Source organism: Homalodisca vitripennis, chromosome 4, assembly GCF_021130785.1.
Source record: "Homalodisca vitripennis isolate AUS2020 chromosome 4, UT_GWSS_2.1, whole genome shotgun sequence".
NCBI lineage: Eukaryota > Metazoa > Arthropoda > Insecta > Hemiptera > Cicadellidae > Homalodisca > Homalodisca vitripennis.
Genome location: NC_060210.1, coordinates 189,647,803 through 189,663,322, shown reverse-complemented (window position 1 = coordinate 189,663,322; position 15,520 = coordinate 189,647,803). Strand labels below are relative to the sequence as shown.

The window sequence follows — 15,520 nt, the reverse complement described above, 5'->3', positions numbered from 1 at the left end:
GTTCGTGCGGCCGCTGACCGCAAATTAATTCGTGCCCGCTGGTTCCCACGCGCCAAAACAATACGATCCGCAATGGGTTAAAGAATAGGTAAAAATCACTTAAAAATAGACTGCCATCTGAGGAAAAAATGACTGCTAGTTCGAGGGTTAAACAAGATTGTACCAGCATATTGAGTTAGCTACCTACCTACCTGCAAGATTTCCCCATGATTTTGTGTTGGTTCCTTATATGATTGGATGACACATGAATGTAGAGTAATCACATACATTTTACTTTCAAAAATGTAAAAATGCAAAGGAACGGCCTTAATGTAATAACATGGACTGCGGTGAATGCAGCTTACTACTATCCTGGCTGTCCTATAAGTCGCAGTGAAGGTGTTAATTAAGTGTATTCATATATATTTTTCAAAATGTACATATATATATATATATATATATATAGCACACTTCAACTCGGTAGTCCAAATTTAACTATTTTGGTTGGATGGTTTGCTCAATCACAAGTAACCATTATTCCATGAACATTGCTTTTTGAAAGTTTGTTTTCTTCAGTTTATAGTCTTTATCAGTTAATTTACCTGATAAATATACACCTTTATCATTATTAATTAATAAATAGTAACCGTGAAATGTTTGTGTTAGAATTGCTGAGCTCAAACCTGTGTTCTCTGCGCGGTAACGAGGAACGGTTCGCGTTCTCCTGTATCTGGGAAATAACGCAAGACGCTCACATTGTCGACACCAAGTTCTGCAAGAGTATCATCCTGTCCCGCGCAGCGCTCACCTACGAGGAGGCTCAGCTGCGCATTGACGATGCTACGCAGACAGATGCCATCGCTCAGTCTCTGCGCGGCCTTAACCGGCTTGCCAAGATACTTAAGAAAAGGAGGATTGATAATGGGTAACAATTTTTTGTAGGCTATGCCAGGTCCATACTAATTAAAAGTAAATCTTATTGCAAATGGTGAGTTCACCTTCCGTTTACTGCAGCATCTGAAGTCTGACATGATTCCTGGAATTTGGATTCCACGTCTATCTGAGGAGATCCAAAAAAAAGTCTGCGAAGAAGCTCAAAATTGAGTGCGCTACGATGGAGTTCAGCTCCATTTCACCTTCTGCTTAGTGCAGCATCTGAAATCTAACGCTGTCTCAGACTTGCCTGTCTGAAGAAAACCCCAAAAAGTGCACCTGATGAAACAATGAAAACATCTCTTCATTTAGATTACACTTGATTTTATAGTCTGAGTATCTCTCATGACAAAACCATGCAGCGTTTGTTTTGAGCTTGTTTGTTACCAACTTTTTGGGATCTCTTCAGATTTCAGATAGGCGTGGAGTCAAGTGTGTGCGTCAGATTTCAGATGCTGCACTAAACAGAAGGTGAAATGGAGCGGAACTCAATGTTTTTGTGTTGAATCAAATCTTCCCAGCCTACGTTACCTTATGTGTAACTCATATTTATATTAATATAATAGCTTATAAAAAAATAGACATTATATTACAGTATAAATTAAATATCATGAATGCCTGAAGAGTTGATAACACGGATTATTGTGTGTAGAGCGTTAGTGCTGGCATCTCCGGAGATCAGATTCCAAGTGGACAGTGAGACTCATGACCCGATAGAGGTTCAGGCCAAGCAGCTGAGGGAGACTAACTCCATGGTGGAGGAGTTCATGTTGTTGGCCAACATCAGTGTGGCAGAGAAGATCTACAAGGAATTCCCAGAGTGTGCGATGTTGCGGCGTCATCCCGAACCTCCCCCCAACAACTTCGAACCTCTCATCAAGGCTGGGAAGAATCAGGTAACGGCAAATGAAAACAAGGTTGGACGGACAAGAAAAGTAGTTGTTGGGTTTAGTATAATCTACAAGTGGATTGAGCAAGTATTTAGTCAACCCTTTTAATTGTATTAGGCATAAAACTGGTAATAATTAAAATTGTAAGAGGCTCGTCAATGTGTAATGAGTAATAAAAAATATAATACTAAACTGTTATCATACTCACTGCATCTGCCTGTAGAATATTGAGTTACCATTATTACAGGCAATTAACACACCATTTGGAGATGTCCTTTATAAACGTTGTGTTATACCTTTTATGACCTATAACGATGGAAAATGTCTGAAATCTTGTTATCCTTTCAAACCTTCCTTCACCAATAACAAACTTTAACGAAGAATGTCCTATATACTGTATATATACCAGTAGGATAATCTGGGTTTAATTACATTGGTCGATGTTCCAATTTAGATCAAGTTTCTATGTGAATCTATAAAAATAGACTTTTAAATTGTATAGTTGTAAATCTGTAATTTTATAACTACGATGTAAGAGAGCTTGTATGTAAACTAATAGCAATCTGCTATAGATACGTGTAAGTTAAAATTCATAATGGTAAGTTTATGTGATTCATTGTTACCAGAGTATCTTATTAATCCTTTGAGAATTGCACACAATTCAAAATCATTAGTTTTTTCAATTGTATTTTGAAGAGAATTTCTGCTTTATTCTTTACAGAACCTAAAGTAGATTTTACTTACAAACAGACCACACCATTAAAAAAGCTCCGAACCGAAAATTCCACACACGAAAATGAAACTTACAAAAATAATTTCAACAGTGACAATAGCCCCTCCTATCACAGCCACAAACTCAACTCTGGTGAAACCATAGCTGACTTCTACTATAAGCAACTAAAAAATTAAAAACTGGAAAAATGTAAAACAAAAATCGTCTACATCCTCCCCATCTCTGAACAGTATTTTTAAACCCTGAAACAAACAAGACAAATTACCCATCCCCTGAAAACCCTAAATACACCACACTACCAAATTTAACAGCCCTTTTTGTATAGAAGCGGGCCTGAAGGGAAAAAAGAACACACATAACAATAGCTACACCAACAGAACAAAACACAAATCTTAATCAATTCACTCTCCTTCACCAGAATATTTAATTGGCTGTCAATCAAATTGAAAGGCTAAATCATTTTTTAAGCCACAATTATAACCAGACTTTATCATATTAACAGAGCATGGACTTAATCAAGAAAAACTAGAAAAGAACAAACATAGAAGGCTTACTCTCTCGTTGGAGGCTTTACGAGAAAGAACCACATTAAGGGAGGAGTAGCAGGCTATGTTAAACAAGACCTACAAAAATTTGTAAAAAACTACTAGAAACCAGCTCAGATGAAACTGAACTTATCTGTGAGTCAGCCCTTTTCGAAATCAAACTTAGAAAGGAAAACAATAAAATGTCTCCTCGGGGTCTACAGGCCGCTCAAGCACAAAGATAGACAATGCCATCGATATACTATTAAATTTGTACTGGACAAAGCACTTAGCACATACAAAAAAAAATCATAGTCATGGGTGATATTAATGCCGACAATCTGCAGTGAGAACAGTGATAACACTAAATTAAAAGACATTCTCGCTGGCATTTTGACTTGGTAAGGATGCAGCTCCCACCCACAAGAATCACCCATGAAACTTCAAAATCAATAGACTGGGTGTGTACTAACATAAACCCAGAATTAGTAAAAAACATCAGTAATCCAAAGCGGCCCTCTCTGAACACACACAGCACAATTAACCACACTAAACCATAGTAAAACACTGGTTCCCACCAAAATTAAAACCAAAGAAGGAGAAATTTTCAACAAAAAATCAATAGAAAAACTTCAAATCAACTCTTGCCAAACAAAAAATGGGATGCTGTGTACCACTCCAACAAACACTGACACAGCTTACAACATATTCCACAATATCATCCAAGCAACCCCTTGACAACACCTGCCCACTGAAGACCTTCAAAAATAAAACATAACAAAACCCAGACCTGGCGACATTCGAATGCACAAGACTCAAGGAACAGTACATCCGAGCCCTAGAAAAAGAGCAGTGCACAGGGCCGAATAGAAGACAAAACAGAGGACAATAGCCCAGGAAAAAAGGACTACGAGCTTAAAGCTCAAAAAAGCTCAAAAGCTCAAAAAAGAGTCGGTAGCAGCACATATAAGTAACTCCGAAAAATAAGCCCAGAGCCCTATGGCAAATAATAAAACAAGGAGAAGACAGCCAGACACAAATCGAAACAAACCAACAAATACACCTTCAAATCAATGGAAAAATACTTCACAACCCTGCAGAAGTAGCAAAGGGACTGCTTTAACTAAATTTTTTTCTCCTCACACTGCACAAAGAAAACTCTCCAAAACAGCCACTTAAATGCCACAAATACTACAAGCCAAAATCCCCCGCCACTCACTAACAACACTTTTCAGTTCGAACCAACAACAAAAGAAGAAGTGAAGAAAACAATAGACTCCATGAAAACAAAAACCTCATCTGGCCTAGATAAATTCTCATCAAAACTAGCAATAAATCTGTAAAGAAGAAATTTCTGATCCCCTAACACACTCATAAACATATCCTTACAACAAGGGATTTACCCTGAAAAACTAAAAACAGCAAAAGTATACTCACGAAATACAAAAAGGACCCAACCACCGACATGACTAGCTACCGACCAATATTCAACTCATATCCACCTTCTCCAAAATTATTGAAAAAATAGTACTGGAAAGACTTTTTTACAATATCTTGAGCACAATAGCCTACTAACTAAACGATAAGCATGGTTTCATGAAAAGGACGATCCACAACCACAGCCCTAATTCAACTTATAGAGCATGTCATAAGGACAAACTGGAAGAGGGCCCACACTGCTGCTAGTTTATTCTTAGACTTTACAAAAGCATTTGACTGCTTAAATCATAAACGCCTTCTTCAAATAACTAAAAAAGCATGGGGGTAAAAGATAAAAACTGCAGACTGGTTCTGGAACTAACCTAAACAACAGGAAAACAATGGTGGAAATCCAATACACTAAAAACAATTTATTAGAAAAAGTTCAGTCAAAAACTGCCGACTACATGCAGATGGGAGTCGCCACAAGGATCAGTGTGCGGGGCCCGGGTCTTGTTCCTACTGCTGCGGACTACGAAACTACCTACCCGGGGGGGGGGGGGGGGACTACCTAGAGCGGCATCTGCCCACACAACCATGTACACAGAATGGACACTGTCATAACAATATCTAACAAAACCACGCAACACCTTGCCAGAAGTCTAAGCAGCGCCCTAATCACAACAAAAACAATACTGCATCTCGAACAACTTAGTGCTAAATGACAATAAAACTGTTCAAATAAAACTACTCCACCAGGCAAAAAAAATACACATCTTCCAATCACTGACCTAGAAACAAAAAACCAAACAAATCACCTTTGGTATATTAATTGATGAACATATAACCTGGGAAAGCACCACACTGAACAGCTTTGCAAAAAATTAAGCACCAGCATATTTGTAATACGCAAGAATTAAACAGATTAGCAGTAAAGACGCAGCTAAAAACCGCCCACTTTTTCAACTATTTGAGGGACACATCTCAGATACGGTATAGCGACTATAGGGAGGAACAGCTAACTGCAACATGGAGAAGATCCTCAGGCAGCAAAAACTAGCAATAAGAGTAGCTCTAGAAGGGACTCCAATACCAAGAAAGCATTGGCCGGGGGGAAGCATTTAGAAAATTGAAGATCCTCACAGTAGTAAACTTGTAGCATCCTAGAAGTAATTTCTGCATGCGGTACACTCAAAGAAATTACTAGAAACTGAGACCTTCACAGTATCACACACGCATCATGTCCTTGACTTCAACACTGCCTGTACATCACACGCTGAGCCTCACTGCCAGGAAATCATATAAGGGTGACAGCCTACTTCAATAAACTTCCAGAATCCCTAAAGAATGAAACACCCAAACGTTTAAAAAAAGCATTAACTGCCTGGCTACAAGAGTGACCCTTTTACTCAGAAAGTGAATTTTTTTAAACTTGTAACTTAGATTAAGCTATGTAATTTTTATACAACCAAATGAAATCTGTACCAATGACGCATGTACATGTTCTCAACGAACATGTCAATAAAGTGTATTGTCTATTGTCTATTGTCTATTGTCTATTACTAAGACAGATCTGAACAATTTTCTATTTGGGTTTCTGAACAATAAAAATTATATGAAACTGATTAATGTTCACCTACAATTAATTGATGTTGGGTGTAGGGCTTCGATCTGGACTGTTCGAGTGGCAAGGCCCTAGCAGACTCACTGGAGCGTGCGGTCAAGCCTGACAATGCGTACTTCAACACCATGTTGCGAATCTTGGCCACCCGCTGCATGATGCAAGCTGTGTACTTCTCCAGTGGTATGTTGCAGAAGGAGGAGTTCTTCCACTATGGGTTGGCCACACCCATTTATACGCACTTCACTTCGCCCATCAGACGGTACGCTCTCTTTTGTTTACGTATTTACGAATTTATGGATGATATTGGCAAACGCTTATTAAAGTAAAAATATTGTCTTCAGTTCTGGTTATTTTAGTTTGCTGAGAGAACTTGTCTGTTATTTTATGATGATTTGCGCAGTATATTATTAGAATGTGAAGCAGTGCTAGACTTGGAAGTGTGTTTAGTAGGTTAAGTCAACCATTGCAACCGTGTCTCTTTGTTATAGTTACGCAGACGTCATAGTTCATCGACTACTGGCCGCGTGCATCGGGGCTGATTCAACCTACACAGATCTACTGGACAAACAGAAGAGTCATAACCTGTGCCACAACCTCAACTATCGCAACCGCATGGCGCAGTACGCGGGCCGTGCGTCCGTCAACCTGCACACACACGTAAGCTCCTTTACTGACTTTAGAGTTGCAACTAGCGCGGTACGCGGGAGAATGTAAACAAACAGTTCAGAGATTATAACACGTATGGACGTGTAACGAAACGATAAAATTATTTATTAGTGTATTATTTACATAAATTGAACCTTCCTCTTTCGATTGGTATCAATACCTATACTCTTTGATCGTGTTTTAAGTACTTAATATTGAGAAATAAAAGACGTATTAAAACGCCTGATATCGGGCGCTGCATTCTAGGATGCGACTAAAACGCCCGATATCGGGTGTTTGCCAGTTCCAGGGTTAACACTATAACAAATACAGAGTACAGCAATAAAATGAATGGTTTTCAAAGTGAAGCTTTTGATCCAAACCACCAAAGTATCATTTGGATTTTTATTTTTTTTGTTGGTTGCAATTTTGACTGCCTTTATATGTATTTTTGTTTCATTTAGCATTTGCAGTACATATTTAAATTTAAAAAATTAAACTGAATCATAAGAGGACTAACCTATTGTGTTAGGGTGGGAGTCTCAATTAATCATTTATTTACTATCTAGCAAGCAAACTAGCATGCAATAATTCTTTTCCATGTCCGATTTTGTTAGTAACCACATTTTTAATGGTTTTTTAAAATCCCGTAAATGTCTACTACTCTTTAAAAATTCAGGGTAATATTGAAAAATTTATAAGATAAATAAACAAAACACTTCGTGAATGAGGTGCAGTTGGGCTTGGGCAAAATGAAAATATTCCTTGATGTTTGTCTAGTGGGATAATTATGTATATTATCGAAGGTTTATATATTACTACTTAATTTAAAGAGCAAAGCCGTCACCTTAAATATATATATATATATACGTTTATCTTTAGGAAAGAATGTTTTTACAAACAAACAAAAAAGTGAACGTTCATAAAAAATTAGCATTTGTTAGAATATAATTTTGATACATAAGTACCACCATACAATGAAATGCCATCTCGGCAGTAAATAATTCCCACCCTCGCCCATTCTGGAATATATTGCTACCCTGGAAGTCGTGCAGAAGACCCTTTAGTTAAAATACAGGAAAGGTTTCCTCAGCTTCTTCTTCTAGAGAAAGTTATTTAAAGGAATACATATTTAATAACAACTTTTACAATATTTATTAATATCATAATCTTAATTTATTCAAGCCCACTCAGCAACTGCTCTCTGTTCGGTGGTCCTGCTGTGGTGACTGATGTATTTTTGTGTTGCAGTTGTTTTTCAGAGATAAGGTCCAGAACGAAGAGGGCTACGTGCTTTACGTGCGCAAGAACGCTCTCCAGATCCTCATCCCCAAGTATGGGCTGGAGGGAACCATCTACCTCACACCTCCCAACGACAAGAAGGCTGATGTCACCTTTATCTACAATGACGAAGTAAGGAAGAAGTCATTAGATTCGTTTCCTATATTCATTACGTATAATAAGTAGGATAGAACGTTATAATATTTTTGGTATAGGATTCGACAGTCATTTGGTTATAAGATAGGATATAATTATGAGAGTCATGAGAGAGATATCTACAAACTCCAAAGGTAATTACATCCAGTAGAACAACTGCAGACAGAATAAACTATATACAAGGGCTGTCCAGAAAGTAATGGACGTTTTGACGTGACGCGGCAATGGGCATGACTATTGCCACCATTTTGGGGTCAGAGTGTTCCTACACTCAGTATGCAACCAGCCGTGGTAAATTGTGCATTGTGCCTAACGAACTTTGTATAATATGGAGTGTTGAAATGAGCGGTGTAATGGAAAATCCCACCAGTTGTAGTGCGATCTGTGCTAAGGATTTTGTTCGTGAAAAATCACAAACCAATTGTAATTTTTTGCCAGATTTGTGATGTTTATGGTCAAGGATAATGAGTCAAAGCTGTACGAGGTAGTGTTGCTTTGATTTAAAAAACTGACGAACCAGTCTAGGTAGGTCTAGTCCTGTGAGTGACAAAAATCAATTAAACAATCCGTGAAAATCATAATTTCATGATTACGGAACTCTCAGAACATTTCCTCCCAATTTCATGGAATTTAGTTCATGATTTGTGGTAACCTTGCTTACTACAAATTTTGTACCAGGTGGTTTCCAAAAATCCTAACGGAAGACTACACAAAAACAGAGACTTGCTGCAGTATTGATATTTTTGGAAGACTACAACAAAAGTGGAAACCAAGTCATCAATCGTATCGTACTCGGTGACGAGACTTGGGTAAAGCACATCAACTGTAAGACAAAATGGTAGTCTATGGAATGGGAACACACGAATTCGCCCAAGAAACCGAGAAAATGTCTGCAAACGCTGTACAAATCATGGCTAATCATGAATTAGAAGAATTAACCAATTTGAACACAAATATATGTTGTATTGTGATTAAAACTTGTTTATTTGCAGTATAATATGTTTCCTGCTTAGACCAGTTTGATTTTTGATGAAGTTTACTAAATGTGATTCAGGGTCAATACTCTTGCTGACACTTTAAGCCGTAGTGCACATTTTTACATGACACCCTTATAAAAGTATCGGTAGATTATTATTATTATTATTATTATTTTAATTTGTACTGCTATAATTATAAAACTTTTACTTCATTTTAAATAGTAAATAAATAGAAATATCTCACATGTATGGATTTGTACCATAAACAAAATGAAAATAAAAAGTCACCCAAACTACAACTTCAGTTGTGTAGAAAGCCAAAGATGTTGACCGACACCCACAAAAATCACCAAATGGCTTCAGCTTTGACATTTCTCAAATTGATCCTTGAATTTGACTTTTGCCATTTTCAAACTTTTGATACAATTCACGCACTACACCATCACTTATAATGTTTTTTCCGTAAACTCTGAACATTATCCAATAAATTCCTGTTGCACTATTCCCTTCTGTTTGCAGAAAACAAAATAAATTCCTCAATTCACATTTGAGAATCAATAAAGGCGGCCATGTTTACGCGACTGCAGCTCAGCGCAAACTAAGAACTTTAATTGGATAGTGACTACTGCGCACACCGCGGACCTGCCAAGTGTCTGGCCGTCATGGCTTGAGATTGGAGGATGAAAAATAAAAGATCCTCTTTGTTATTTATTATACTATAAGTCTATGGACTTTGTAACATAAAATAACAATTGGTACTTATAAAAATAAACCAAGAATACGTTTCAAATCATGTACTTTGCTCCTCAAAGGACCAGTCGCAGAGGTGCGAGGATGTGGTGTTCCATGCGTTCGACCCAGTCATAGTACAGCTGAGCTTGGACCGCAGTAATGTCCAACACGAGAAGTTGGTACTGAAGCTGGTCACACCACACATCGAGGGCTTCAGTGTCCCGCAGACAGACGTGGAGATGACGCCGGCTCCGCAGCCACAGCCACAGCCACAGCCACAGCCTTCTCAGACCGAAGCCAGGCAACAGCAAAAGAAGAGGAGGCACAAGTAATAGACTACAAGTACTCTACTGTTGTGTCAAAAGTGTATATAAAAGTATTTTTATCTTTTTAAAAAATGTGTTTCATTAACCTAAGTCCAAAGATTTGAACTTGGTTTTAAATATTTGTTTTATTAATTGATTTTAAATATTAATTACAGTCATTATTTTCTTATCTTCATAAAAATTTATCTTGTTTTATCGTTAAGAAGATAAATCAAAATGTTTGAAGTGTAAAGTACAATTAATACATTTTTGCAAAATTTTTAGATTTATATTTTTGTTAATAAAACTGTTTCATATTCTACCTAGATAAATTATAAGATAATAGGTAAAAATGTTAAAAATGTTGCTAACAATGGTACATATTATTGTTGTTTCAAAATTTTTTAGAGTGGTTATGTTCTTGTTATGTTTGATTTTAGCTGTATGTTTTTGCCAAATAATAAAAATTAGTGTTTAAGGGAACAAATCCCAAACTTGTCTTTTATTTAATAGGAATAACAAATTGATATGCTGTTTCTGTTTTGTTCTATTTTGACGAGCGAATGTATGAATTCCGAAAAATACAGAGGATGTTTAATATGTTTGGTAAAAAGGTGTCAAACGGATCTGATTAAAGATTTATCTTATTTTTTAGCTTAGTCTCCTCCAAAAGCGCAGGGCAGCAAGTTTTTAAATATTTATATTCATAAAATATAAAGGTATGATCAGTATACAGCAAATATTCCATATTTTGAATAATAAAAAATTTAAAACTATATTTTTAATATTAAAATAACTGTGTATTTGATACAGGCAATAATTTGTAAGACTTACCTTAATCAAGCAGTTTAACAAGAGTGATAAACGCTACTATTTTCTAATTCTAATCGCTCATCTTCTGGCTTCGAGACGTATTGAGCAGCGAGGTTAAAAAAAAAATAAGTCAATTAATTACAAATCCTATTGGATAATATTCTTCAAGTATTTTTAGTTTAATTTCTTTACAACATTGGTGTAAGATTACAAATACTCATTTATCCCGTTTATCCTCATATATCCACACTATAAATTATATCGATAATTTTATTCTTTGTTTGAAGTTTGTTTTTTTTTTTTATTTTTTATATGATATTTGATAATTTTATCATTTGACTTGTCACCGGTCTCCAAGAACAAGGTTTATCATTTCACTGAGGTGCGAGCATCTTTTAACCTGTTTTCTTTTATCCTGAGGGAAAAAGATGGTTATTCCCAGCGATTAGTCCCAAAAAGGACCTTTGTGTCTCCCTTACTTATATTTGTGTCCTCAGAATCTGAGGCTTTTACAGAAGCCGATCAGATTTGAGGGTTCCTGTTCTCAGAGTTCCTTGGGGCTGAGGAGCTATGCCTCTAGGAATCTTTTATGAATTTTAGATATGGCAGGACAATTTAACCAAATATGTTTCACGGATACCTCCTCTTTCCGCAGAGTCTACATTCGTCAGTAAGGCTAAGGCCCACCCTCATAAGATGTTTCCTTATGGGGCCATGTCCTGTCAACATCCCTAATATCAGTCTTATATCCTTCTTACTCTGGTCTTAGGAGAGCTGCCCACCCTTTAGCATAAGGAGAGATAAGCATTTTAGATTGTCTGAATAAACCTGAGGCTCTACTCCAATTAATGTTCCTTATCCTCTTTTCCCAATCTTTTACAAGCGCTTTGCTGTTAGAGAAAGCTATCCCCAACCTGGCTCAGGTCCCACCATTATGGACTCCACTCCCTTTTTGACGAGGATGTCTGGTTTTTTATTTCCATAAATGCCCTCATGGCCCGGCACCCAACCGAGTGTTACTCTGTTATTCGTAGCCAGCTCAGCCAGAGCATTCTTGCATTTCCAGACTGCTTTCGAGTCAAACGAACAGGTATCAAGTGCCTTTAGTGCAGCCTGGCTATCAGATAGTATCAAGTATTTTACTCCTTTTGTCCTCATTTGTATGAGTCTTCTGGTGCATGATTCTATTTTCATGACTTCCGCTTAGAAGACCGTGGCATGTTTTCCTAGGGGCACTGCCATGTTAACTCCTGGTCCGTATATTCCGTATCCTGCCCTAGAGTCAACACGGGCCATCTTTTAACTTGTTATACCACTCCTTAGCTCTTTGCCATCAGCATTGAACTTATATGATTGTGTCCTCTGAGATCGCCGGGCCACTACGGGTGGCCATGGCTGTTCTCTCAGTCAGGTCATTGATTTATGACCAAGTCCTGTCCCTCAGCTCGTCAGGCCACTATGTGTGGCTCAATGTATTGTGCAGTTATAAAGTTCAAACCTTATCAAGTTGTGACTGTACTTTTCGTCAATCACGTATAATGTCACATACATAGTAAAGTATATACAGAAAATATTTTTTGGTATACAGATTTTAATTCTCTACAAACTGGTATGTAGATATGCTGATTCGTCAACAAAATTACATTTCCAGAAATTTATTGCGCAGTGATATATCGTGAAACCACTGTAATTGTGATTGTGTGAAAAATCCTTAAAAGACATGCTTTTTTAAACTCTCAATTGAAGATAATTCATCTTTTATATCGACATTACAGTTATGATTCATCCGGTTCAGACCGGACGCAAGTGTTGAGGTGTTTTGATCCCAGGAACTATTATTGACTTTTCCGCTTGAATGCATGATGTAAATAAACATGATCGAGATTGGTAAATCAAAAGTAAGATTACTGATCAAATGGGCTGATTGGTACCAAATAAAACATCTTTCAAATTGTATTTAAATCCATTTATTATTAAACACTTAAAATATATAACAATGAACAATAGACTAACGGTAATTTTAGACTAGACCTTGTGCACTTATCCTATGTGCAACTGGTTTATCACAGAAGGCTAATATAAACTAGAGACACTTCAACAAATATTGTTACATTCAGTTGACAAGTCTGTAAAACACAGAACAAGGACTTTTGAAACAATCGTTAACTTTTGAAGGATGCTAATTTAGACCTATGAGTTCTCACTTCTGTTAGATTTTGATTGGCTTGAGACATTTTTATACACTACATACAATTATTCTTACTTGAAGAATAAAAATCTGAAATCAAGAAGGCGCTCCACATGTAAATGTTAGAAATTGTCAATGATTATAAGGTCCGGTTTGCATGTTCTCCACGGGCAATAGTCGTATGGTGGAAGTTATATTTAATTTGTAAGCCCATGACAACAATTGTATGGAAATAATAATCCAATATATGAATGAACTTTTTATTCTACAATTCTACACCTCAAAGATCCCAATGTTAATTAGTTTAATACACTTCGATTTGAAAAAAATTCGAAGAATAGTAGAAAAACGCGAGAAAAACATCAATATTTGAAACTAAGTTTTTTAAACAGTTGAGCAGTGCTGCCTATTCTATGGAGAGCGCCTCCTTTTATTTTTAGTTCTAGCTCTATTATTTTTTTCTTTGCGAGAAAACAATTAAGACGGTTTATTTGGACCGAAAATGTTTAAAATCTGTACGAGAAATAAACTAATTTATTAAATAGTTAAAAGTAAGATTGTTCTTTTAAGGAACAAGGTTTTGCAGGTACTAGAACAAATGAGTTGTTTTTTAATAAATGTTAAAGTAATATACACAATAGTGTAAAAAATTAAAATTTTATTTCGAATTTTAACCTCTTCTAGGGATACTTCACTAGTGAAGCATGAAACAAAACTTTGATTCACACCAGATCTTGTACGTCTGCTCTAAAATCAAAACTCTTGAGCAAAAGGAATGTTAAAATTATTGTTTGGAGTAGGTTCACCTTAAAAAAATATTGCCATAAAATTGAGATGCTTAAACCAACAGTACGCTTCTTAATAACAATAAATTAAATATTTTATTGCACTTAATTTATTTACTAGAAACTGCTAAGTCGTCTGAAATTCTTCTAGGCTACACGTTCAAAGAAATTGGCACAGCACATCCAAGGAGAAACACTTTAGGACTGTTCAATTTGGTAGATTCTAGTAGCATCTAGTCACAATATGGAATAGTACATTTCAGGAAAAATATTGTTTTAGCTGTATTATGTCTTATAATTGTTTAAAAACTTAAAGCATGCAGTTTTTAACATACTGCTATTAAACTTTTTTAAATTTTCAATAGTTATGTCAGCTCATACAAACAATTAATTATCTATCAACATTATATAACTTTATTAGATTGTGTTTAAATTACCTTGTGCTTCACTTTGTGTTTTTTTGTCAACTTTAATACAGCATTGACAGTAAATGATCTAATATAATTGATCCAACAAAATTTTAACTTACTGTACTAAATAAAATTATATTACTTTTTTCAAATAAAATCTCCAAAAAACTTTGTTAAAGTATCTGAAAAAAAAAACAAACAAAAGTGTGTTCAAAATTCTATTAAGAAAACACTTTGGATATAAATAAACATGTGTTTGCTAAACTAATCATTTAAAGTTCAACATAGCAGATATATCTAGATAGTTATTCATAACAATATTTAAGGTACACAAAATTAGTTTTTGAAATAATTTAGTAGTACATTTATAAATAAGTCGTGTAAAAATTAAAATATTCAAACTTGGCAGTAAGTTTTAAAATAATATTACTTACTATAACTTAATGACTTTGATCAGACTTCCAAAACATGTTGGAAATAAATGGACAATCTTAAAGTAAATGATCTAATTTAAATTTTTAAATGAACTAAACAAACTTCTTAACTAAACCTACTGTTCTTTGTACATTCTTGAGTCTTTAGTTAATCTTATTTCTACTTATCCAATTTTACAGAATACGTGAACTGATTATAGATAACAGAAATGCTGGTAATTGAAATTAATACAATATTTTATGCAAAAGAGCAAATTGTAAATTATAATAATATTGAATAATACTATATTATAGATTATAATAATTAATGAAGATCTCAAGCAGTTAATGAATTTAGAAATAATTGAAGTCAACACTATTATTTTACTTTTATAAGTCTTTGTCAGTTACTTCACAAATAGTAAAATACTGAAAAATATTGTAGCCTAGAATTATAAATAATACATTGTTTAAAAAAAATAAACAACAAGGATTATATTCAAAATCAAGTGTTACCAAATTTAAGATTGCAATTATACTTAAATTTATTCATTTGTGAAGTACTTGACAGTGAAAAATTTTCTAAATTAGTAAATATGTTAAAAAAAATAAATATTGGGTTTAGATTTTTTAATTTTAATTTTACTAAAATTCATATTAGCTCCATCTTCATTATTATCAAGGGGTATTCCCCAGCTAAATTATTCTGACAG

At 35.3% G+C, this 15,520-nt stretch overlaps 1 protein-coding gene across 1 annotated transcript in view; it reads left to right on the top strand.

Moving 5' to 3' along the window:
• The window catches only part of LOC124360805 (exosome complex exonuclease RRP44), a 67,651-nt gene extending 57,268 nt beyond the window's left edge, over positions 1-10,383 (top strand). Inside the window, exons 12-17 of the mRNA XM_046814711.1 lie at positions 646-904; positions 1,565-1,808; positions 6,141-6,361; positions 6,591-6,759; positions 7,999-8,160; positions 9,974-10,383. Of these exons, the coding sequence (XP_046670667.1) occupies positions 646-904; positions 1,565-1,808; positions 6,141-6,361; positions 6,591-6,759; positions 7,999-8,160; positions 9,974-10,225 (1,307 nt within the window). The 3' untranslated portion in view covers positions 10,226-10,383. The remainder of the gene's footprint in view (positions 1-645; positions 905-1,564; positions 1,809-6,140; positions 6,362-6,590; positions 6,760-7,998; positions 8,161-9,973) is intronic.
• The last annotated feature ends 5,137 nt before the right edge of the window (positions 10,384-15,520 follow it).